The sequence below is a fragment of the Lontra canadensis genome, unplaced genomic scaffold (genome assembly GCF_010015895.1).
Source record: "Lontra canadensis isolate GAN:19392208 unplaced genomic scaffold, GSC_riverotter_1.0 scaffold1, whole genome shotgun sequence".
Classification (NCBI taxonomy): domain Eukaryota; kingdom Metazoa; phylum Chordata; class Mammalia; order Carnivora; family Mustelidae; genus Lontra; species Lontra canadensis.
This window is the reverse complement of record NW_022630995.1, coordinates 70698751-70725680: the sequence shown is the minus strand read 5'-3', so window position 1 is coordinate 70725680 and position 26930 is coordinate 70698751. Positions and strand designations below refer to the sequence as shown.

The window sequence follows — 26930 nt, the reverse complement described above, 5'->3', positions numbered from 1 at the left end:
AGCCCGTAAATGTGAAGGGCAGGCCTGTTTCTCCTCACCCAGCAATTTTCCTGCAGATCTCCTCTGCTAAATGCCCACGCCATTTTGGTGTCAATGTCGAGGAAGATCTGGCTGAATTCCCCTTCCCAGCAGCGGGGCCTTCTTCCCGTGACTCCTCTCCCTCTCCATATTCAGCGCTGGGCCAGTGAACAAGGAAGAGAGGCCGTCGCGTGCCCCGCAGAGAGGTTTTCGGGAAGCCTGGGTGCTCCTGGGTCAGAGCCTACCTCATGGGGAGCTCTCTGGCCGCGGTAACTGCAGGCAGACAGGTGACCTCTTCTCTCCCTACTGTGTTCTCCCACTCCTCTTTTCTAAAGTGTGTTTCAGACGGAGAGGGGGAGGCTGGGACGGAAGTCAGCCAAGCAAAGACGAGGGGTGGGGGAGCCCTCGGCAATTCCAGTTTGTCGCTAATGATTTGTGTACAATTCAAGGTCAGAGAATGATATGCGAGGCTTGTGCGCCCACCCACGCAAGCATACACAATTTAGTACTTGATTATATCAGCATATAGCACTAATACATCTAATGCTGCCTTGTTCACTTGCCTCTCCAATTAGACAGAAAACGCTGAGGCCAGGGACCACATGTTAAGCCGCTTTTGTTCCCCCTAACACCCACCACCTTATTAGGCACATAATGGACATTTGATAAATATGTTTTGTTAAAAGAGGCCTGCCTCTGTTAATGAAATAAATGTGTTCTTGAAATGGTCTGAATAGAGCAAGTTTTGTAAACGGAATTCTATTTGAATGAAACTGGGAGAGTTGCAGTGGGAATAATATGATCAGGCCTTTCACAAATTGGGTAATCATTCCATTTGGATTGTTACGTATTTTCTACCCTCTTGGGCCTAAACCAGGAAATCTCATCCTAGGACAGGAGTGTGTGTGAATTCTCTGCGGTTGTATCCAAATTTGTTTTGGGGACGTGCGTTTTTCTGGCGGGACTGCTGTAGCTTTCGTTGTATTCTCAAAGGTACGTGCTACTTAAAAAAAAAAAAGAAGAAAAAAACGTTAAAGCCCGTGGGCCTAGAAGGTACTACGGAAGCGGAAGCGGGGCTAAGCGTCTAGGAAAATAATTCACCGTCTTTGGTAGATAGAAAATCATAACCACAGCTAACATTTGTTGAGCATCTGTTATGTACCAAACCCTTGACTTTCACCATATTTAATCTTCCCTGCAAGGTAGCATTATCATCTCATTTTGCAGATGAAGACACTAGAAAGAATTGCCTCAGGCACATAATTATTAAACGTCAAATGTGAGATTTGAACCAGGATCTGTTTGGTGGCAAATTAGGAAGCTTTTCATGAAAACTGTTTCTCTCTCTCTCTCACTGATGCCTTACCTAAAATAATAGCACTGATAATCACAAAAGTAAATAAATTAACTTTGAGTATATTATTATCCGCTTTTCACTGATAGGAAATCTGAAGTTAAGCAATATGTATGGGGGTGCTGGGTGGCTCATTCAGTTAAGCATCTGCCTTTTGCTCAGGTCATGATCTCAGGGTCTTGGGGTCAAGCCCCATGTCGGGCTCCCTACTCAGCAAGGAGCCTGCATCTCCTTCTCCCTCAGCTCCTCTCCCTACTTGTGCTCAATCTCTCTCTCTAAAATAAACAAACTTAAAAAAAAAAAAAAGGAAATACATGTGACATTCAAGTATAAATATTAATTTGCAAAAGACTCTCCAGCTGGTAAGTGAAGGGGCCAATATTCTAACCATGGTCCATCTCTTTCTTGAGCCCACTCTTCCTTGGTGCCTTCCACAGCCCTGGAGGGATGGCCTGGCTTCCCCAGGACTCACACAAACATCCATGGACTGGCTCCTAGCTTTGGTAAACCATAATTTATTCTTTTGGAATTTAATTCTTTTCCTTTACCTTTTCTAGAGATGAGTGTAATCCTTCAAGCATTTGAACCTAGGGCTCTGTTAAGGACTGTGGGAAATGGGAAAACGTGTGTGTGTGTGTGTGTGTGTGTACACATGTGCATGCATGTAACACACTTTTAACCAAAATTCTGGAGAATGTGTCCGATACGTGATTGCATTTAGAGCTATTTAGGAAAATGGTGACCGTGCACTCAGTGAGCAACTGTAATACTCCCTCCTCAATCCTCAAAGAGAACTGCTTACAGATTTAGCAAGAGCTCAGAGACAGTTTTGTTGGTATCGGGTACATATATGCAAGGTTGGCCAAAAAAATCATTCAATATTCATCTGAAATTATGAATTCACTCCATTTAGCTATTCGGCTTGATATGATGACAGTACTAAGATGTGCAAGTGCTGTTAGCTCTTTGAAATAAAACAGTGTTGAAGCCCAGCTTTAATATATAACCTGGAAGGCAGTTTTACACAGAAGTTAAGCAAAGCCCGAGCCCTGAAGTCAGAGATCCGAGTTCTGTCTCTGCTCTCCCTTTCACCAGCTATGTGCCCTTAGAGAAAAACCACTGGGTTTCTCTAAGCCTCAGTCTTCTCATCCATAAATGGAGATAAAAATACCTTTTATGACACAGTTTGCGAAGATTAAATGAGGTCATGTATGTAAAGCATGCGGAACAATGCTCAAAACGTTGTATTTGCTAAAAGAGGGTCGTATTTTGTTTTTGTAACCTCATGTCTAAAGAAGTAGAATAATTAGTTTGTAAAATTTCTCCCTAAAAATCAAAACAGGAAAATGGATACAAATAAATGCTCCTTCTCCATGAGTGGTAACTCTGGCATTAAAAAAGAAAATTCTGATAATAAATGCTCACAGGAAAAGAATTCTGAAATAAGTCTTTTTCTGTGTATAGGTTTATCCAAATCTCCTTCCTAATTTTATTTATTACCAGTGCCATGTTATGACTGAAAATGATCTTGTGTAATCCAGAGTGAGCCACAGAATTGGGTGGGGAACATACAAGGCAACATCAGAATGAATTATTTCCATCCCATGTTGGCAAGGAGAAGACGGATCGAAGGGTCTGACTGGTACTTTCCAATCCTTGCTTCCATAGTTCTTTAGTATATGTAAGACGAAATTCTTTACAAATCCTAATTTTCAATCAGAAAAGTAGGGGTGAGTACTGGCAGCAGCGCAGAGATCTGCCCACAGTAGTGGGGAACGTGATTCTTCCCGCCCAGCTGACAAGCAAGCCAATTAGGTCCACCAAATTGTTGGTGATCTATGTTTTCAAGGACCCAAGGAAGTCAGCTTTCTAGAAGCAATAAAATTTTTGCTTTTAATATGCAGTGTCCTTCGGTGAAAATGACAAGGAGGTTGAGGCAACTTTAGAAAGCTGGAGACAAGAATTCTTTTTCCAGAGATAAAGGTGAAGAGACCCAAGAAGCTGGGTAAGAACAGCGTAAAAAAATGTATGCCTGCATTCTTACCAGGGAGCTAAGAGGACGCTGTAAAGTGTAACATTCTCAGACATTTTGGAACTGGTTCTCCATGAAGAAAAGGCTGGTAGACCAGAAGGATATTGGCTCCCATGTGCGCGGCTGACCAGATAACCAAACCCTGCCCCCAATTCCAACAAAAAGCATATAATATGCACAAATATATATATATATATATATATATATATATATATATATATATATATCTGGAAGATGGGGGTGGAAGAAGGGTTAAAGGATGGTTAAAGGGGAAGAAAGAGGACAGGGCTGGAATTTTTTTATTGGTTATTATAGTTTAGGAGAATAAAAGCGATTCTGAAGCTGCTGCCTTGGCAAGAATAGAAAATGCAGACCAGAATGCCTGATGTGATCTTCAGATGGCTTTCTGGTTCCCGTTTGACTCTGCGAGTCTCATCATTGAGGCAAAATTGCATCAAGTTTAAGAACTCAGGTTTGGATTCAAACAGACTTCGCTGTGGTTCCTAGTTCCCATTCTTAATCTGTGACCTTGAACAGACTACTTAAACTTTATATGAATGAGTTTCAAGACCATTTGAAGATGAAATGCAATGGTTCATGTCAAATGCTTAGCTCAGGTTTTGCGACACAAAGCATCCCACGGCTGGTAGCCACAATATGTACCTTCCTTTGGATCAGTTTCTTAACCTCGGAAATACTGACATTTTGCACTGGACAATCCTTTGTTGTGGGGGCTGTCCTGTGCATGCAGGAGTTTTGCAGCATGTCTGGTCTCTACGCACTTAGATGCCAGTAGCATCCCTCCCCTCCCTGAGCCGTGACAACCAAAAATGTCTCCAGATATTGCCAAATGTCCAGTGGGGCATGGAGGAACCAAACCATCCCTAGGAGTGAACCACTGCTTTGGATCAATCCAAGATCTAGAAGATAAGAACAACTCCACTCTTCTCCTGGGCATTTACATTTTTATTCCCCAACTTTAGAAAATTCATAATCTTACTTTGAAAGCCTAGTAATAAATCACATAACTATAGCAGTCTCGGTTCCCTCATCTTGAGATGGTATTCTATCTGGGTTCACTCTCATTCCGACCCCAAGACGTCTACTCCTAACACTTTCATTTCACCAAGAATTTAAAAATGGTTTCTCCCTATGAGGACACTTACGTAAGGAATACATGTTCAACTGGAAAAATAAGGAAATGCAGATAAGCAAAAAAAGAAAGAAGGGAAAAGAAAAGAAATATCATTTATAATCCTGGCAGTTAGAACTAACTAGGATTAACATTACAACAAATGGGTTTTCAGATATTTTTTGAACACATAAATGTGTGCATTATGAATACATAAATGTGCGCATATACACAAATACACATGTACATATATACTCGCACGATACATACACATATCACGCAAGTATTTCTTGCATGCTTGTCATTTTTCCCACTCATTAATTCTAGCAATCTCCAGACCTAGTGCTAGACACTATATATTTTTTCTCATGTACCACTTCCCTCAAGAACTGGTTCATCAACTCGTGTTTTCAACCACCATCTGGACACGGATTAACCAGAAACCTACTGCTTTCATGCTTTCTCTCTCCACTGAAAGACATTTTTAATTGACTGTCTGACTGACAATTAAGTCGAGCAGTGTTATGACTATCCCCTTTGGCTGACTCTCCCTTTACCGATAACGAAGGCTATATTCATTTTTTTGTTTGTTTGTTTTATTTTGTTTTAAGTAGGCTCCACACCCAACATGGAGCCCAATGCAGGGCTTGAACTTACGGCACTGAGATCGAGACCTGAGCTGAGATCAAGAGTCAGATGCTTAACCGCCTGAGCCACTTGGGCACCCCAGATATGTCCAGTTTTTTAAGTTAGGTTTGGAAGTACAATTTGACCCCCCTTTTCCTCACATGCCCCAAACCACGCCCACCGTCGCTTCCCCCCTTCTCTGACTTTTTCTTTGGCCCTACTTCCCCGGTCACATCAGTCAAGTCCTAATTATTTTGTTCCAGGTGTGCTGTTTCCTAGCCTCTCTCCTGCCAATCACTTTGATCAAGATAGGACTCTCTGCTCTTTTCAGAAACCTACAATGACTACCCATTGCTTCTTGTATCACAGGTTAGATCTTAATAACGAGCTCTGAGGGGCCCCCTCAGTGCCTTCAGTTCTCCTCCCAAGGCCTTGTCTGTTCCTACTCCTCGGCTGGCACTTCTTATTCCTTATCAACTCCTCACAGCCCGCAATTCCCTCACTCCCCTTTCTGAACAACAGTCCATTAAAAGTAAAGTAAATCAAAGAGCAGGGCTGATGTCTTTTAAAAAGGAAGAAAAACTAGAATGTTAATAAATTATCCTTCTGCTTGTGCTTTCGTTACCAGCGGTAGCTAATTATTATATTAATAAGGTGCGTCATTTTTAGATTATTAATGAATGCCTTATTTATTTATTTTGATTTCAAAAACACATTCCAATTTTTACCGCAGTGGATGAAATGTGTTTGTGATCCTAGGAAGTCAATCCCACAAAGTGATCTTCTTGTAGCAGGATTTCTCGTCAAGGTGCATGCATTTACTACATCCAAAAGACAGCCAGTTTTCTCAATTAAAAAGTGTACAGAAGAATAACCCTTGAATTTGATCATTGTAACTTGGACAATGTGCCACCCTATCAAATATGAATGGGAATCTGTCTGCTGTTATTATTAAAAATTATTTTAAATCCAGCTTTTACTAGAGGATAAACTTCTTAAGGGCAGGGACCATGCCTTTTTCATCCTTTTGTCATGCTCACCATAATGGAAATACGGCTTGCATGCAACTGGTCCTCAATAAATGTTGCTAGGTGATTCGCATTTGAAGGGGAAATGGAAAGAAAAGCCTGGAGGACTGAAAGGATTTGCGTGCACGCATCTTGCTGTGAATAATACAAATGTGGAGAGAAGTGACTAAGTGGGCAGCATGGGCACTGAGGGCTCCGGCCCCTGAAACACTCAATAATCGGAAGTTCTAATGTGACTCACAGCAGCACCCGGTTGTACAATGGAAAGCGGGGGAACTGGAGGAGGCGCTGGGAGAGCTCTGGGGGCTGCAGAAGGGAATCGCAGCACAGAGCACGCAATGCTTTCAGGGGGAAATACTTAGCAGAAGAGACAGCAACAATAGGATAGAAACAGGAAGTGCCTTAAAGTGAAAAGGTAAGGGAGAGAATTCTCAAAGCGGAGGTGAAAACTCACGCAAACAAGGTTGGGTTTGGCATGGACAAGAGCAGGGCTCAGATGCTAGGTCCTCCAAAATTTTTTTTCCTACTTTAAAAGCGAAGGTTTCTTCACATGTGAATACAGAATCCTACATTAATTCTCTGCCAGGAGGTGTAGTTTTGATATCTGGCTGTGGCTGCAAAACGTAAGAAGCAGCAAATTTCTAGTGCGTTTGGAGCCTATGAATTTTTTCCCTCTGCCCCCCAGCCCTCTCTCTGAATCAGCCACACCACCCTGATCCACATTTCTGCCACCAGGTTCTTCCGATTCTAAGCTTCTCTGTGCTAAGACCGCTTAAGCATGCTATGAAATGTCAAAAGCCTTGCCTGGTACCCAGAGTTCACAGATAGGTCCAGAAAACTCCTGACGCTCCCTTTGGAGGGTAGAACTAACTAATTCCCATCCCCTGGAGTGTGAGTGGGACTAAATGATTTGCTTCAAATGAACAGAATAATGAAGATATGAACATGTGTGTCTTCAATATCATGTCATAAAAGTCACTGTGGCTTCTTCGCTTGAATCACTCACTCTGGGGAGGTCAGCTGCCATGTTACGAAAACACCTGGTGGGAGAACTGAGAGCTCAATCAGCAGCTGTGTGAGGGAGCCCCTGGGGCAGCAGGTCCGCCAGCCCCACTCCAGCCTTCAGATGATTGCGGCCCTGGCTGACAACCTGAGGGAAGCCTCCTGAGAGACCCTGAGCCGGAAGCACCCAGCTATGCTGTCCCTGGATTTCCTCAGACTTATGTGGAAAGTAAATGTCATCTTAAGCTGCTAAATTCGTAATCTGTTACACAGCAATAGAGAACTATACAGTAAATTTTCCAACAGAACTCTTATTTATTTTGAAGGTTTTTTGTTGTTGTTGTTTTGTTTTGTTTTTAAGTTTTATATAAATTCCAGTTGGTAGGGGCACCTGGGTGGCTCAGTGGGTTAAAGCCTCTGCCTTTAGCTCAGGTCATGATCCCAGGGTCCTGGGATCGAGCCCCGAGTCGGACTTTCTGCTCAGCAGGGAGCCTGCTTCCCTTCCTCTCTCTCTCTGCCTGCCTCTCTGCCTACTTGTGATCTCTGTCAAATAAATAAATAAAATTTTTAAAAAATTCCAGTGGGTTAACATACTGTCTAATATTAGTTTCAGGTGTAGAATTTAGTGATTCACCTCATCCATACAATACCCAGTGCTCAACACAATATGATCCTTTCAGGAGATGTAGAAAAAAACACTTGACACAGTGTAACAGCCATTCATGATAAAAATTCTCAACGAAGTAGGGTTAGAGGGAACATACTTCAACATAATAAAGGCCATATATGAAAAACCCACAGCTAATATCATCCTTAATGGGAAAAACTGAGAGCTTTCCCTCTGTAGTCAGGTATACGTCAGGGATGTCCACTCTCACCACCGTTATTCAACATAGTACTAGAAGTCCTAGCCTCAGCAATCAGACAACAAAAGGATATAAAAGACATCCAAATCAGCAGGGAAGAAGTCAAACTTTCACTATTTACAGATAATATGATAGTCTATGTAGAAAACCCAAGGGGCACCTGGGTAGCTGTCAGTGAAGCACCTGACTTTGGTTCAGGTCATGATGTCAGTGCCCTGGATGAAGCCCTGTGCGGGGTTCTGCACTCAGCTGGGCGTCTGCTTGAGATTCTCTCTCTCCTTCTCCCTCTGCCCCTTCTCCTGCCCACGGCTTCTGTCTCCCAAATAATCTTAAAAAAAAAAAAAAAAGAAAAAGAAAAAGTAAAACTAAAGAAAAGAAAACCTGAAAGACTCCACCAAAAATCTGCTAGAACTGACATATGCAATCAGTAAAGTCACAGGTTACAAAACCAACATAGAGAAATCTGTTTCATTTCTAAACACCAGTGATGAAACATCAGAAAGAGAAATCAAGGAATCGATCCCATTTACAACTGCACCAAAACCCATAAGACACCTAGGAATAAACCTAACCAAAGAGGTAAAAGATCTGTACTCTGAAAATTATAAAACTCTGATGAAAGAAATTAAAAGAGGATACCCCAAAGAAATGGAAAAACATTCCATGCTCATGCATTGGAAGAACAAATATTGGGGTTAAGTTTTAAAAGTTTACTAAAATGCCCATTTAAATCTACATGCCCCCAAGAGAGAAAAAAAAGTTTAAAGTATTAATAGTTTTCATTTTATTGGGAATACTTATTTACCTTCTCCTAATACATGAAAAGTTTAGATGTTATAAGTGTTCGGTTAAATTTAATCCTGCCTTCCTTTAGCTTCTGATTTTGACAAAGACAAATGATTCTTCTCATATAATGAGGTTCCAAAAACACCTTAGACACTGACAGGCCTCGAAGTGTCTAGGAGACCTGGAAGATTAGAAGTGGCTAGATTTTCTATTGAGGTGTTTTTCTTGTTTAATCTCATTTATCACAAATGAACAAAAAAGGGTGACATTTTCATATTGTATATTAAAATATGACAAATAAATAATTTTTATTTTAAACAGAAGTAAATGCAGGAAGAACAATCTTGTTATAGCTGGGATGAAAGAAAACGCTTTAAAAAAAAAAGATTTATTTATTTGACAGACAGAGATCACAAGTAGGCAGAGAAGCAGGCAGAGAGAGAGGGAAGCAGGCTCCCCACTGAGCAGAGAGCCCAATGCGGGGCTCCATCCCAGGACCCTGGGATCATGACCTGAGCCAAAGGCAAAGGCTTAACCCACTGAGCCACCCAGGTGCCCTGAAAGAAAACTCTTTTTATGAGCATCGAAATCTTGCTAACAGGTGGTCTGTATAAGGGAACATTAAAACACGTTTACTACTTTGCAGCTCCTATCCATATAATTTTCACATGTTTCTCCCAGAATCTTTCTATCCTTGTTTGGATAGATCTATCCAATCCACTGGGTAAATGGATTTATTATCAATGCCTCCACCAACTGAGCCACCCAGGCACCCCTCAACAGACATTTATTATGTCTGTTGAGGGGTGCCTGGGTGGCTCAGTTGGTGGAGGGGCTGAGTGTCCAGACTCTTGGTTTTGGCTCAGGTCATGATCTCAGGGTCATGAGATCGAGCCCCAAGTGAGACTACACTCAGTGGGGCGTCTGCTTGAGATGCTCTCCTTCTGTTCCCCCACCCCCCTGACTTGTACTCTTGCACATGCTCTCTCTAAAATACATAAATAAATCTTTAAAAAAGTGTCTGTTGAATGTATGAATGGATGAATGAATAAAGTTGATTTAGAGGAAAACTGAGGCAGAGCTATATTCTCCCGGAGATTAAAAAGGTATGAATTGCATATGATACAACCAGTGTTTTCAATTTAAAACACACACACACACACACACAAACAGGACCTACCATGGGCAGGTCTGATGCTATTCTAAATGCTTTACATAATTTAAGACACAGAATTGTCATAATAATCCTGTTATTATCATCCCCATTTTCTAGACACCTAAAGCTGACAGAGGGTGGGAACTTGCCCAAGGTTGTGCAGGGAATGAGTGGTCAAGTCAGGATCTGGACATGCGTCTGAGCTTCAGTACCGGCTCTTACCACCTCCCTACCAAGGCCGTTCCCAACCTGGTCTCACCCTGGGGCTCCTACCCAGCCAGTTCCCAAGTCCAGGGAAGGCGGGAGTGTGGGGGAGAGAAAGTCCTGCAAAGTGATGAACTGGGCCTGCTTTGTGCTGTTTTGGGGAATTGTGTTTATTCACGAGTTACTCTCACTAGACCACCAATTTAACACTCTGCCAACTGTCCAATTATTCGTGCTCACGTGGAGAGAAGTGGGTTCTTCTCCAGCTGCACACCTTTTATTCCCTCTACATAATTAATGAAGCTCATCAAAACCCTAGAAAACCAGCCCAGAGCACCAGCCACTCTCATTGACATGTTAATAGTGGGTTAGGTGCTCCTGACCCTACCAGGAGATGTTTATGTGGCTTTAGCTCCGCTCACCAATGTTCTATGCTGATGATAGGATAGGGATGCTTAAGGGCTGAGCTCCTTCCCCTGATCAGTGGCCACAGGACACACTAATAGTGGTGAAAGTGTCTGAAGGCGGCAGACCACATGGATCAGGTAAATACTAATGCCGAGGGCACAGTGCCTGCCATGTGCAGTCTGTCCAGAGGAGGGACCCAGCGCTGCTGTGAGGACGCCTCCCTGGCCCCTGGAGGACAACGGGAAGCGAGAATCTATTTTGTCCCGTTCAGGATTACAGAACTTTCCAAAGGTGATGTAAAGAGTAAGAGGCTTCGAAACAGCACAACAATTCTCATTTGACTTTGCCTCTGATTGCCCTTCCGAACACCGCCGATTTTATGGTTGCCCTAGACCCTGCCTGTCCGAACACGGTGGCCACCTGCCACAGGTGGTTACTGAGCACTTGAAGCATGACTGCTCCAAACTGAGCTGGGCTGGCACTCTCAAAGACACATTGGACTCCAAAAGACTTGGCTTGAAAAAAAAAAAGATATAAACCATCTCATTACTAATTCGTATACTGATTACGTGTTGACATAATAACATGTTAAGATATCGGGTTAAATAAAAATATATTAAAATTAATTTCACCTGTTTCTTTTTGCCTTTGGTAACGTGGCCAACGGAAATTTTTGAATTCCACAGCTTGGACCTGTGGTTTGTGTTCTATTTCTTTCGGTCCATGCTACTCTCAATTTGGAACACCTCCACCTGTTACTGCTGAGAGGGGCGCAAAGGCAGAGCGATTTTCCAGGTCTTTTCTCTGGGCTCTTCTGCCGCATTCACGAAAGGCTGACTACTAGGTGATACTGAAACCAGCGGACTCTCTGTACGTAATGAAGGCTGTTCTACCGCAGACATGAACTGCCTTCCAGAACCTTCTGTCAGCCTTCAGCCTGACAGCATAACACTCCGCACCCTGACTGGCCACGGCACGAGCACACCACAGCACTGTGGGGGTATGTGTAACTCATATTCTTACTGCACGGACCTGAGAAGCTGACCCTCTGCTCTACATCCAGGAGCTTTTAGAGAATGGCAGGTACACCTGGAGCCCCTCCCTGTGGGCGTGCTGTGAGTAGATAACACAGGGGCAGGCGGCAGAGTGGGCGCAGGAGGGAGCTGTGGTCAGGCCTGGGGAGCCCGTAGGGCTGTGGCTGCCGTCCATCTGCTCAGAGGGGGTGCCTTTTTCCTAATTCTCACCAAGGCACCAGTAAAACTCGTGGTGGCCTGAGATGGACCACTTTCTATACCATTTTCCTTGCACCACTGTCCAGGCTCAGTCTGGCACTGGAAGGAGTTCTTGGCTTAATAAGCCCATTAATGTCCTTTGTATGAACTGGCTGGAGCCCAGTGCTGAACAGAAGCCCAAATAAACTTTTCAATATCTCAAATGCAAAAGCAATTAGAGGATGCAAGTGTGTTTATAAACCTCTTCTAGACAATTATAATATTAATGGGAGTTATCAGTTTAGATACTATTTGGGGTCAATATTTAATGTTTTGGAAATACAAAGTATAGGTAACTTGCATAATCTCATGAAACATATTAACTAATCATGACAGTGTATCAGAAATCTAACGAACATGAAAGGTATTTTGATTCTTTATGCATTGGGTCAGATGCAAGCCATTTGGTGTCATAAAAAAGATGAACTCCATAGGAACTTGCTCAGGAACCAAGATATAATACAATAGCCCTGTATATGAAAATAGCTTTTTTTCCCCCCAAAGAGTTTTATAACCTGTAGAAAAGCTAAGAGTTGCTATAAATAGTTCAGGAAGGATGACATAATAGGTTTTAAAACTTGGAACCCTGGACCTCTAATATACTTGCATGGTGACTCTCTTTAGAGGGTGCTCTCTTTAATAGATAAGATGTGACCGAGTAAATCCTTAATACAGAAATATTACACCAAAATGATATGTCTGTTACTACTCCAAAGAAAACAAATACTTTCATAATAATGTGAATTTATTGAAAAATAAAAGCTTGCAAAAACAAAAAGCCCAACTCTAAAACACAGGAGGAGGAGCAGCTATTTGAGGCTCGATTTAACACAAACCTTTCAAAAATTGCTGTAAGTTTCCTTCAAACCTTTTGCTGAGTGGGGAGCAAGTACCTTACCAAATGGGAAACACCAATCAGAAGAATAAGGTAAATAACAACAAGTGTTGGAATTGCTTTTTAATACAAATAAGATCTGATATTTAGATTCATATATGACCCGCTTGTCATCTTTCAGAAACTATTATGCCGCCCCAGTATTTAATCTTATGATCATAAATATTTGATTCATGGGGCACCTGGGAGGCTTAGTTGGTTAAGATCTGCCTTTGGTTCACGTCATGATCTCAGGGTTCTGGGACTGAGCCCCGAGTCTGGCTCCCTGCTCAATGGCGAGTCAGTTTCTCCCTCTCCCTGCCTCCCTCCCTTCCCTCCCTTCTTGTCACATAGTCAATCACCAAGTTCTATTATTTCTTTCTTTCAGTTACTGCTGTGTCCATTTTCCCTTAAATTATAAAGGACGCATCCAGACAGAGATTCTTACAATCTCAAATTTGAAATGGTACAAAGTCCCCTAAGTGTCCTCCCATGCATTTCACCAAACTGTTCCCCAACACGAATCTCTCTCCCCAGCCTGGTTATCGTTTGCACTGTGCCCACTTAAGGAACAACCCTTTGCTTGAAGGAGAACGCCCTTCCACTAACTCACCATCCAACCTAACTCCTCCTGATCATTCGTGGTCTACTCAAAGCTTATCTCCCCATGGAAGCTGCTCTTTTCTACTCCAGGCGATACTGACCTGCCTTCTCTCTGCCCATAATCCCTAATGTAGAATTTAGTGGCATTTAACTGCTTGCTGCCTACTATTGACTTAACCTGTGTGCCTCCTTGTCTCCTTGACCAGAATGCACATTGTGGGACACTGTAGATGATGATATTCTAGTATCTCTTTTTAGTCTCCAACATTTAGAATTTTAGAAGTGAATATACACAGGGAGAAGTTGCTTGGTCAAGTTTCACAATTTTCCACACTTGTGACAGACCCTTAGGCTAATAGATTCCTGCCAGGTAAACACAAAGCCAGACCTACTCTCTGAAGGGCAAATGCACTGGATACCCATTGGGAGGCCTTGGACAGGGGTCTCGGGTGCAGTGAATGATCTTGAAAGGAAAGGAATGTCAAACTCAGGAAGGAGAATAAAATTAGGCTTCCAACACCTTCCCAAAGCTCAGGAACACCTGGGAAAAGTGCCTGAATTCTATCCTTGATAGAACAGTGTCAGAATATGGAACAGCAGAGTTGTGGCTCTACTGATGTGTATGTAAGCATTCTTGCCCCACAGAAGATGTCCCCAAAGAGGCCCAAAGGAAGCTTAAGTGAGTTTCCTTTAATGTTTGCTCTTCCATTCCATGGCAGAGTGTCTCTTCCAATAGGTCCTGAGGACACAAGGCCATGTTCTCTGTTGGTCCTGAAGCAGAGGCATGGACAGATAGCCAGCTGTCTCTTGGGGAGACAAAGGACACTCCACCCTTCACCCTGGTGGAACTGGAGGTCATCGTGGAAATGAGGACACAACGCTTTGTGTTTTTAAGAAAATCAACAGGAGTAATTCTATGATTTACAAAACACAGCTAGAATCTACAAGATTTGATCTCTTAAAAAATTTCACTCTGTCCTAAGACAAATCCATTAACTGCAGAGTAACATAATTTTCCCATCTTGCCTGAAACAACGCAAGTCTTAGAACCTACAAAGTTTATAGTTCCACAGAAAATATTTATGCCATATTTAAGCATATATAAATATTGAGTGTGAAATAAACATAGGTTGCTTTAATTGCAGATTCAGAGTTGTCTTACATACAACATCTCCATTAGAAAACCGTAGTGGTGATGCTTTCATTAAAAAGGACACTCCCAGGCCCCATTCCAGACCTACCGACCCTAAGTATTTGGCAGCAGAGTCCGATTATCTGCATCTTGAACAATTTCCCCAGATGATTCTTGGGTCCCCAAAAGCTTTAGAACCACTGATTGTTGGGGTATAAGCTCTCTAATTAAGCAAGAATACTCTTGTCCCATGAAACCTTTAAAGGGTATTCTCATAGGGTGCCAATTAAACCTCTTTCTTGCACAAAACTATCATAAAATAAATTCCTGAAACTTATTCTTTTCTGCTGTTTACTCTTACCCTCATATTTCTAAGACTCTCACAGATCATCAATCAGGATTTTCAAAATATGCCAGTGTGTGTATGGAAATGACTTATTATACCTATCAATATGAACATTTCATTTATTACCTGGATTTTTGTAGCACTTCGCCCACTGGTTTCCCCTCAGCTGGGAGGCTCTGGATTCAGTCAGTGATGAGTGTTCTGTCAATATTTTACCTTGCATCTGAGCTGCCAGATACTATTGGCTTTGTCAGGGTCATGGAACCTAAATTGTTTTTATAGTCCTTGAAGTAAGTCAATATTTTCAAGATTCTGAAAACTATTCAATGATTATAATCACGAGATCTCATTTTAAAGAAGCAGGATGATCTTGTTGACACTGCTGTCCTTTCAAACATATGTATTTGACATATGTAAACTTTATAGTAAGGGAACACTTTAGGTTTTATGACACCAGCTCCATTAGAGTCCGAAATGTTAGAAGCAATAATGTGAAATTTGCTGTAAAACATAAATTTTAAGTTTAGACAATATTCGATATTCAGATAGAAAAATGCTGAAAGTCACTGAGGGAGCCTCTGGTAGGCTGAACACCCACATTTATCTTGGCTTCCTCCAATGCCCCATAACAATGAAAATAAAGGGATAAAAATGATTAAACATTCAAGAACAAAGAGGATGGGAGAGAGCAACAGCAATTGAGGGGTATCAACAAAATTCTGGAAGATGAAAATCAGATGGCTGAGTGGTAAACAATTAGCAGCTTAGAGAAAGCTAAATCTAAGCCTTCAGTAGGGGAAACCAAAAATAAAGCAAGACGATTCAAGCCAAAGAATGCTATAAATTCTCAGAAATTAGAAGGACCTCTAAATACCAGGGTGGGAGGTGGGGTGTGCACAAAAGGAAAATTGGTTAAAGTCCTGTATAATTAAGAGGTGGACCAGATACACTCCCCCAGACTGGAAGAAGGAAGGTGCACAACTTGACAGAGAGATGAAGCCGCAAGTCTTTGGAATTCTGGATCCCAGTCATAGCTGAGGGTGAACTGAGGAGCTGTACAAAAACAGGGAGATTAAATGAAAGTCTACATAGCATTTAGTGAAACACTCCTCATCATCCCAACCAGCTACCAACTCCCTTCCTCTGCTCAGCTCCAAAAAGCCAGCTTCCAGACTTAACAACTTTCAGCAGTGAGACTGAAGGAGTCTTTTTTGACTGGCCACAGGGCGGAAAAAAAATCTATAGACACTGACCCGTTGAAATGGCTGGGTTCTAGCCCAATCCAGCTATAGCAAAGCCCCACATAGGACAAGCCCTGTGTAAGCCTGGAGAGCAACTAATTAGCTATATGATATCTCATTCTTAAAATAATTAGACATTTGAGAAAAGCTTCTAACATGAAAGAAAGAAAAATCAAATGAGCATATGGGGAAAGGGTGCCTGCGAGAAAGAGACAAAGCAGAGAGCATGAGAAAACTTACTTAATTTAATGAATTTGATTTAAATGATAATACCCTTAGTTCAAAAAGGGTAAATCAGAGAACAAGAAAGAACTGGAAATTTGAAATGTGAAATAAAATGAAATATTTAATTTTCGAGTTGGAGAATGAAGTTAAGGAATCCTACAGAACATAGAACAAAAGGACAAAGATACAGAAAGTTGAAAAGATATGAAAATTAGAGAATAATCCAGGATGTCCAATATATGATGAATATTATTTCCAGAAAGCTAAACATAGAGAAAAAGAAAGGGAGAAATAATCAAAGAAATAACACAAGAACATATCTTTAGGATATTCTTCCAGATTTTTAAAGAAAAAGCTCATAGTACCAGGCACAGAGACACAGTGAATGAAAAATGGTTACATTAAGGCATATCATTACGTAATTTCAGGAATACAGAGATTTGAAAAGCTCTCAGAGTAAGGGAAAAAAAAAAAAACGGTCACACACATAGTAGAAGAATCCAAATTTCACTAGATTTTTTAACAGTATGATAAGCCACAGGATCTTAAAGAAATGTCTTTGAAATTCTGACTGAATGTTTCTTTTTTTTTTTTTTTTTAAGATTTTATTTATTTATTTGACAGACAGAGATCACAAGTAGGCAGAGAGGCAGGCAGAGAGAGAGGAGGAAGCAGCCTCCCTGCCGACCAGAGAGCCTGATGTGGGGCTGGATTCCAGGACCCTGGGATCATGACCCTAGCCGAAGGCAGAGGCTTTAACCCACTGAGCCACCCAGGCGCCCCCTGACTAAATGTTTCTTAACTATAATTCTACATCTGGCAAACTGTCAATAACACGTGAGGATAAAGTTATTTTCAAAAATAGCTTTAATTAAAAAACAATCTCTTGAGCACCTTTTCTGAAGAAGCTCTGAGGATGTGCTTCAGCAATTTGAGGGACTAAGCCAAGAAAGAGGGGGGGGGGGTCAAGAAAACAGGTAATGCGACATAGAGAGGAGTGAAACATTCCATGAATAATAGTGCGGGGCGGTTGCAGTATTTCAGTTAAGTAGCAGACCAAGAAAACTATAGGTAGAAGAAGACTGGAGCAAGAGGATAAAAACCTTCAGGGGAAACACTGAGGGAAAGAAAGAAAGATCAAGGAAGAGAAAGAGAGAAGAGAAGAGGGAGAGAGAAAAAAATAGGAAAGAAAATATGAGAAAAATAGATTATTTGATGTTTGATCATATCTTGAGTTTTACAGAGTCAGACAAGTTTGAGGATGGATTGAAGGTAGGTGTAAGGACAGCACTGATTTAAAAAAAAAGAGGCTATTACCAATTCTAAGGAAAACAAAAAGTTGTATAGGAAAGGAACTGTAATCATAGTATACTACATAAGGACACTGTGACGTGATATGCAAAAGCCACTCATGTAAATAGGGAATACTTTAAAATCATAATTTGTGATATATCTAGTTATATTGAGAGTTTAGGGAAGAGAAAGAGAGACTCTGTGTGGGGGGGTTATGTTTGTGAGGAGGTAGTATAAGCAGGTTAAATCCTCTTCTACAGAATCAAATCACTGACAAATTGAGAACCAGCAGTTAAGGGAGATAAATAAGAGAAAACAACGTAAGAATGGAGGGCATGAAGCAGTGGACTGCTGTTTCTCCTCAGAAGCCTTGCAGTATTACTTAATTTTCAAAACTATGTCATTTATTATTTGAATAAAATAAATACATTTTAAAGAAACTAACAAAGGGGCTCCCCGTTTTTAAAGTTAAGGAAAATGTATCTTTAAAGAGATTTCCAGGATGGCTATGAATACCACAGCTCTGTTCTTTTCGTGGAGATTTTATGGCCAAAAAGCTCAGAATAATATACCTCACATGGTACCCCACATATTTTGGTAAAATAAAATTGAAAGGGGAAAATATTCTACAAAATACGAGCATACGTGCTTCACTGTGATACACACAGCCACACAGAGCAAACACCCATGTAAAGAATAAAGCAGCACAGTAGTCTATAATCTATCTAGTCCTAAGAGAGGAACTAATAAAAATTGACATCACATTTTGGAAATTATTCGCTTTCCACTATTCCATGCAGGAATTATTTTTGGGCTTCGGGTATTCCTGTCACCTTCTTTGACCAGCAAAGCAGTCATTTGCTTTTGGTTTAATTCTTTCATGGTTGCTCCATTGTTTTTTTGTTTGTCAGACACAGAGACTGGGTTTGCTGTCCCAGCAATCTCATTGTTGTTCTATTGGTTCAAGATAACCACCTCCTATCAAAGGATTCTTTTTAGACCTGTCTTTCCGGTTCTTCTATTTGATCTCAAAAACAGCTCTGTGTTATTTTTGCTAATGCTCTCTCCACTGGAGCTGATCATCAAGTAAACATGTTTTTGGCTTGAACTTTGATAATTGCCATGTTTAATGATTTATTAAACACGGTTATGTTGAAGACACAGTGTTAGGTACCATGAAAAAATAGCAAAAACAGAGAGAGAGACACACAGAGGCAGTAGGAAGGAGAGAAAGAGAAAGAGAGAAACAGAGAGATCCTGTCTTTGAGAAATGAGATTAGAAAAAGATAATAGATAGACATGACCAAAGTAAGTTCTGGTTATTTCAATTCAGAAACACAAATTTTAAAAATTAAAGAGAAATCAAAAAGGCCCAGTATATGATGAAGTTCCAGAGAGTGAAAAGAAAGAAAGAAGAAAATGGAAAGAAGAAAAAGATCAAAGAAATAATAGAAGAACATAACCCAGAGAAGATTCTGAAGCTTGTACTGGTGGAAATTTTATTGATTGCTTCACTGTCACTGTTTTAGCTGAAATTTGATGGGAATTAAGAGAAGAAGTAAAAGAGGATGTGGAGAGAGAAAGGAAAAGAGAGTGAGTGTGCAGAGTGGGTTTTATAACTATCTCTAGAAGCAGGGAGGAATTTACAAATAAAATCGTAAATTAATAGAAAATAATGGTATCACCTCAATCCAACTGACTAAGTGGATAAATAAGGATTTTTAAGAAAGAATTAGTGGAACATAAAAAAAACCCAGGGAATTTTCTTTGCTTAAAATGTTTCTTTTTTTTTTTTTTAAGATTTTATTTATTTATTTGACAGACAGAGATCACGAGTAGTCAGATAAACAGGCGGGGGTCGGGGGTGGGAAGCCGGCTCCCCGCTGAGCAGAGAGCCCCATGCAGGGATTGATCCCAGGACCCTGAGATCATTACCTGAGCCAAAGGCAGAGGCTTAACCCACTGAGCCACCCAGGCACCCCTTAAAATGTTTTTTTTTTTGCTTAAAACATTAAGAAGTATTTTTCCTAAAAAAAAGGTATTTTTCCTGATGGTAGAATTAACATACATACATGATAGAAAATTTAGAAAATTCAGTAAAGTGTAAGAAGAAGATAATAATCACAATTTTACCAACCCAAAATACCACTCCTAATATTTTAGTTATTCAATATTTTTCTACACATATCAAAAAACACAACCTGGACTGTAACATACAAGCTATTGTATGATCTGATTATTTTGCTCACCTTATGAGCATTTCTATTGTGACTAATCACTTATTAATATCATGATTTTTGTGTACATTATCTATTTTTCCAAAATGTTTATTTTGGTCCCCGTTTCTCATTACCATAAGCTTGTTTCATTACCAAGAGCACAATCTTTGTACATAAATCTTTGTTTAATTTTCTAATTATAAGGAATAAGATGTAAATTCTGAGTAGTCGCATTACTCGACAAAACATACTTGAAATTTTGAAATAAGCCTTTTTTTGTTTTTGTTTTTGGTTCCCTCTTTAAGAAAATATCCAGGTAAGTGAGAAATGGCATCTTTTGAGAGAAATGTCATTGTCTGCAAACATCCCAATCATGTAAACATCTGTATAAGATAATCACTTTGAAATAAATGTTTCCGTATTATTGGCTTTGGTATTTAAGTCATTAATTAAAACTAAGTGTTGATCATGGTCCTCATGGCCAACAAAGAGTAAAGTGAATTTTCACTAGCAACAGCAGAAAACAAATTTGAACTATACCTATGTATAATTATATTTTATATCTTGCCTGTAATTTGAGCTCGTATTTGTGCAATGTACTCGCATATAGTGTAATTAACTATTCTGAGAGCTATGTAAATACTGCTCCACAATCAGGTGAAAGCATGAAATAAATGGGATGTTTGCAGAAAGATATTCACATATTTATATATGTATTTTGAAGCTTGTTTCAAACAGTGGTGAGTTAATATTTCATTAAAAAGTGTGCTTTTGCTTGATGGTTCTTTTTGGGGTTAAGATGTGATTATTCTAATAAGGCCTCCAAAAGGCAGATTCTGTCCACCCTGAAAGTACCTCGTGAGATGGAAGGAAAAGAGGAGGAGCCCAGAGATTTAATCCAGAAAACCATCACTTTTGTTTCTACACTTGACTGAGTCCTTTCAAAACATGACCTCTGCAGCTCAGGGCTTCGGTTACTCATAGTTAGGCAAGCATAAGGACCTGAAATGAGTACCTTTAAAATTCATGTTCCAGCAAAGACAAGAACTTTGTCCCAAGTTAGCAAATTTCAAAAGCCATTTAGTGAGGGTGGGGAGTGAGGACGGGTTCACACTGCACCCGCCAAGTCTGCAGAGTCTGTGAGTTGGAATTAATCATCTTTGGTCTGACTTGGAGGAAATACTTCACGGTAAAAACAGCAAATGCAGCAGCACAATTTGTATTAAGATTACCAAAAGACCATTCCGACAGCTTGTGATCTCATAAAGCCCTGACGTGTCTGGGCTACAACAAACATCCCTGTGTGTTGCCTGTATTTTTGCCTCCTTCGAAACTTAATATTGAAGTGTATAAAATGTTGCATTTTCCAATGGTGCTTTTTTTTTTTAAATGAAACCAAGATAAAACATAAAAGCTCACATTTCAGTGCTGTTTTTCTACCAAGCTACTGATTACAGCTGGTGTAAACCAAGCTATATTTTTATTCCTCCAGACAGAATTTCTTTGGAGTTGGCTGGCATGTGAAGACAAGACACCACTGTGAGGTTTGGGGCTTGGAAGGTTGTGAAGGACAAGAATCAAGCCACAGAGCCCAGGCCTGTCTCTGCAGGCCAGCACCACCTCCTGCTCTACAGCCCCATCAAGCTCTGGGGGTGGGGTAGGGCGGGGCAGCGGAACCTGGAGATGCAAACAGTGATCTAAGATCAGCCCATAGTACTTCCCAGGGCTTCTAACGCATCGTCTGTAGACACACACCCCAGCACTAGTTAGAACCTGTTTGCACGTGAAAGCCCTTAGAGCAAAGAATTTTCTGCAAAATTCCCAACTACCATGCAAATGTCAGAATCCTGAGAGGACTGAGGCACAACACAGCCACTGGTAATGAAAGGGTGGCTCTGGTGAGTTCACCCATGTTTGGAGAAAAGGCAGAACAGTGCATTTCCCCACTCCTGCAAGGTAGATAAGCAGCTTGCTGGGGGTGGGGGGAGGATGAGGGGACTGAATGCTTGTCAGTAAGGATTCACACCCCAACAGGTTGCCGCTCATCTTCCCCATAGATCACTGAGGGCCCTACATCCCTAAACCAGGATGTCCTGAAGAAAGACAGCGGGACAGAGGAGAATTTATTTTGATCCAGCACTAAGATATATCCACCATTACCTTTTCCTGAATGAGAGCTGAATGCATCGGGAAGGCTTTATTGCACTCCCTAGTCACGCCATGTTGAAACAACTTCTAATTATGCTAGTCCCGCAGCCAATGCTTAAGCGCGGAATGGTCCTACAGAAATCTATCCTTCACTTTGAAACTACAGACAACGCTCCCACATTTAAGCATCAAGAATCCACGGCTCCATTATTCACAATTCAGTCAGGTAAGTCGGAAGTGGTTTAGGGCCTTATGAAACTGCTGCGGAGATCCCTAAACGCTCCGCTCTCGCTCCCACCCCGAGGCTAAGCGTCTATGACCTGGGAGAGAAGCCACAGAAGGAGCAGCACGTTTTACCCTGTGACCTCTATGGCCTGCCTCTCTCGAGTGAGAACTTGATGGTCATTTCTGCTTCTTTATCTGCCGGCAGCAATAATAGAAGTTTGATTCGCAGACATTCAAAGACAGGAAAGTCTACGATACCAACCTTTTCCATCTCGTAGGAGAAAGGGAGAAACCAAACCAAACCCAAACCCAAACCTAAGCCTGGCCATGGCCGAGAGGCTGCACGGGAAGGATTCCGCACGCAGGTAACGAAAGGCCGCCGCCACGGGAGCGCGCAGAGTCCCCCATGCCGGGCCTGAAATGCACCACCGGCGCTGCTCAAGGTGCCGCTCACTTTCACACTTACCTGACCGTGGGAGGCAAGCGCGGCGTAAGCCATGGGCTGAGTCATCACTCCTTTCTGCTTCATGAGAAGCATGCGCTTCTGCTCCTCGCTCAGATGCGCCCGGGGAGCCTGGAGCTGTGGCGGCGGCGGGGGCGGGGGTGGCGGCTGCTGTGGCGGGGGCGGTGGGGGCGGCTGCTGCTGGATGTAGGGCATCAAAGGGGTTTTGTTGGGGTTGGCCATCGGGGGGGTCATCCTCTGACTCAAGTCTGCATTAAAATGGGTCAGAGGCTTAGTGTTGCCGTAGGTGAGAATATTGTGCTGTTTGCTTAAGGAGTTGGTACCCAAGTTATTCGGCTGCTGATTGATCATATTCATGTGGTTCTGCGGGAGGTAGTTATTCATTGTCGTCTTCTGCAGGTTGTTGGCCATGGGAGGCACTATGGGGTTTTGGTTGTTAAAGGCTTGGGGGTACATCATTGGGCTATTTGGTTTTTCCGCAGCGAAAGCTGCTCCGTAGGGGCTGGACGGGGGCCCTAAGGGAGACCAACTGGAAGTCTGGTTTGAGTGTTGCTGCTGCTGCTGCTGCTGCTGCTGCTGCTTCTGTTGCATGAGTTTGGCCCTCTGTTGCTGCTGCACGGCCATCTGCTTGAGCTGCTCCGCTGGGGACAGGTCAGAGCTGGCCACTGCCACGGGGCCAGCTGCGGGACCGGCCACGGGCACTGCTACGGGATTAAGGAGATAACCGTTCCCAGGCCGAGGTGGGGCTTGGCCTGGAGTGTGGGCTTGGTTCGGGGTCTGAGGGGACGGGACAGCGCAGTTTGCTGGTGAGCTGGCAGGGTTTGGAGCTGCGGGAGTGCTGGCCACAGAAGGTAAACTCGTGGCCGTGGAAACGGTAGAAAAGGGAGGGCCGGAAGAGGAGGGCCTCGCCTGGGGAGAGCCCATGGAGACGTGTGCAAAAGGAGAGTGAGAGGGGTCGCTCTTCACGCTGGCGCTCTCCTGGGAGAGAGGGGTCTCCGTCGCCGGCTGTGAGAATTCAGGCTCCTTCTTCTCCTCAAAGTCTTCGTTGAACAGGTCCTGTATGTCATCTTCAGGAACTGTGTTGGCCAACTCATCGATTAACTCTTGCCACTCCTGATCATTCAGGTTAATGTCTGAGAATAGCTTGTTCTGATTTGAAAGAGATGTTTCTGATGTGTCTATGCAAGTAGGGTCATCTAGAGGCTCTTGTTTGAGGTCCTTGCCCTGCAGGATGGTGAAGCTGTCCTCCAGGTCACTGCAACCGTTGACCGGAAGTTTGATCTCCGGAAGCCTACCATTCTTACTTAGATCTTCTAGAAGCCCAGGAGTGTGAGTTCCACTATTCTGCAAGGGCAAAGAAGGCTTCAGGTCAAGTTGGTGAAGAGGAGAAGCTGAAGGCAGTGGCATGTTGATGGTTTCCATTCCTGTAGGAATGTCCTTTCGTATTCTCTTGCTCGTTGGAGAAAAACTCCCATCACAAGCACCATTCTGCTGGTCTCCATTAAGTGGTGATCGAGCTCCTTCCAACTTCCTTTTCACAGTCTCTTGGAGCTGGGAAAGAAAAAGGAAAGAGGGTGAGTAAATCTCCAAGTCATCATTCACTATTTGAGCAAGGTGATGCACGACTGCTGTGAACTAACTTTTAAATGCTTTATCACACATGGGAAAGAAGTCCTACGTCTAATTTCAAGAGTGGCCAGGCTTCAAATTCAGTGGGAAAAGGTTTATCCAAAAGAAGAGCTCATGAGGCTAAGAGATAGAAAACAAAATAAAGATTGGAGGGTGAGGAACAAAGGAAAAGAGACAGTTAAAGGCAGTACTTCTCTTAACAGCTGAGAATCATCCATTATTATTTTCCAAAGCAACGCAAAATGTGAGACTTGTCCCCAAATGTGTTATACTTGAGAAAGATGTTGATACCTATCGTAACTTTTCTCACCTCTTAGCTGAAGACATCAAGGAATTAAATCAACAATATTTTTAAAAACACTAAAAATCCTCTAAGCATATGGAATTTAACGTTTACTGAATAGTGCAGAAATGAAGAGTAACGGTTGACATAACCCACAACTTCTCCTCAGTTCTTATTTACTTGACCGCCCAGCACCTCGTGATGCAGCCTGCTCTGCTCTAAAATGCTTCCATTGTTTTCCGTGCTATCACATATTCCTGGATTTCCTTCTTTCTCTCTGTCTGCTCTTTCTCAGGGTCATGTGTGGTCTTCGTTCTTTCTAAATGACGGGATTCCTCATTGTTTGCTCGTCAGCTTTTGTTCCTGCCCACTCTACGTGCTTGCCTACGTGATTACCGCCAGTTCAACAGCTTCAACCATCTTCTCTAGGCTGATGACCCTGTTAACAATGTACCCAGTCCAGTCTTCCCTGTGGAGGTCTACTACCTCAGCATCCGCTTCCTGGATGTTTCATAGGCACGTAAAACTCAGCATGTCTCAACAGTAAGCTCGTTATCAAACATGATCCTCATGATCTCAGCATCTACCCAGTTCCCTACTCAATATCTACTCACTTACCCAAACTGGAAACCTGAGCTTTCTTCTCAAAATGTCTCCCATCACCAACCACCAGGTCCTATGGATTCCACATCTAACATATCCCTCTAATATGCCCACTCAAATCCAACCTCACTGCCACTATCTGAGGCCAGGATACCATTTTATCTGGCTAGATTGTTGCAGTACTTCTAACCGGCCTCTTTGCCTTGCCTCCATTTATCCTCCATTACTCTTTCATCTGTTCCTGTATCCATTGCTTTGCTCTCCAACAATCTATCCTCTATGCTGCCAGCTCTTTCAAGAAATATCTAGCTTTTCCTGTTTATAGCTCTGTAATGGTTTCCATTGCCTTTGGTTTGAAATCCAATCTGAGCCTGCTTCACCTGGTTTCTGCTCATCTGGGCTCATCTTCTGGCATCTCTGTTCAGCGTTACTCCTCCTTGTCCCCTGCCAAACATTTTCTATCAACTCCCTTGAAAGTTTTTCAGTTTCGTAGATGTGCCAAGCTTCTTCCCACCTCCAGGGCATTGTCTGTGTTGTTTTCTTTTCTTGGAACAAACTTCTCCCCACCCTCGGGTTAAGAGCTACCCATCCTTCAGATTGTATCGTAGACTTCCCTTCCTCTAGGAAATCTTCTTACAACCCTTCCCCACTCCAGCTACATCAGGTACCTTCTTTGACCCGCCTATACTGGGTTGGATATGCTGGAATAAGTTTTTCCAGCACATTCCACTTCCCCATTAGAGCTCCTACCATACTTTGGGGCAGTTTCTTGGGTGTCTCTTTAGTGAGTTCCAAGAAGGCTCTGATTGATTTGCTTACCGCGTATCCATGGGGGCCCCATCTAGTGTTCGGGTTCATAGCAGCAGTTAATAAATAATGGCAAACTGAATGATTAATTCTGTGGTCTAATTCAGGAGTTGAAAGAGGTGAGTTTTAATCAGAGCAGGAGGCAGCCCCACTGACCATGAGGAATACCTGACTTTGTGTGTGTGTGTACATGTGCGCATGTGCATCTGGCTTATTTATAGGAAAGCTCATGTTTGCACAGATTGCTAGCAATAAGTGTGCAATCAAATAGAGGACCCCGGTGCGCATGACCTGTGATGGATGAAGCTGTGTGATGCTCCTCTAGCTCAGGCAAAGCACCACCACCCAGCCTCTTGGGCAGATCCCTGAGGCTACAAGAGAGTTTTTTGCTCAAAAAGTAGCAGGTCAAAGTGGACCCAGACCTCCCCGGTGGGGAACTTGTGCAGGTGCCTTTACTTTTCTGTTCTGTGGGAATGTTCACCACTGGAACTTAACTAAGACCGAGAAACTGAGGTTCACTGGTAATGGAAACTCTAACCCTGGAGCATGTGGAATGTTGCGTCCACGTAACTGGACTTCTCAGATAAGTCCAGTTAAGAAACTCTTAACTCTATGGATTTATTAACTATGGACCTAATTCATCCATCTGCCCCCTTCCTTTCTGCCGGACAGGGGCCAGTGCGTGGGGCTCCGGTCAAGGAGCTTGGCACCGGGGAGGTACTGAGGGAGTGCCTGCCGAATGACCAAGGAAGACTAACTCAGGTTAGAAGGGGGGCGGTTAGTAACTTCACAGAGTGGAAGGCAGAAGGCAGGAGGACACGGGGAGCAGAGAAGAGGCAGAGCGGTTGTCCACGTAGGCACTCTCCTATTCCAGCAAAGGCGCAGTGCACCACAGAAGCAAAGGAAGAGAGGAGCAGAATTCCCCCTGACCCTGTTCTTCAGCGCTCCCACGTGG

The 26930-nt window shown here is 42.5% G+C and overlaps 1 protein-coding gene across 2 annotated transcripts in view; it reads right to left on the bottom strand.

The window, feature by feature from the left end:
* Positions 1-26930, bottom strand: part of MAML3 (mastermind like transcriptional coactivator 3) — a 400512-nt gene that overhangs the window by 140796 nt on the left and 232786 nt on the right. For both annotated transcript variants that reach the window (XM_032857312.1, XM_032857303.1), the window contains exon 2: positions 22657-24204. In XM_032857312.1, the coding sequence (XP_032713203.1) occupies positions 22657-24204 (1548 nt within the window). The remainder of the gene's footprint in view (positions 1-22656; positions 24205-26930) is intronic.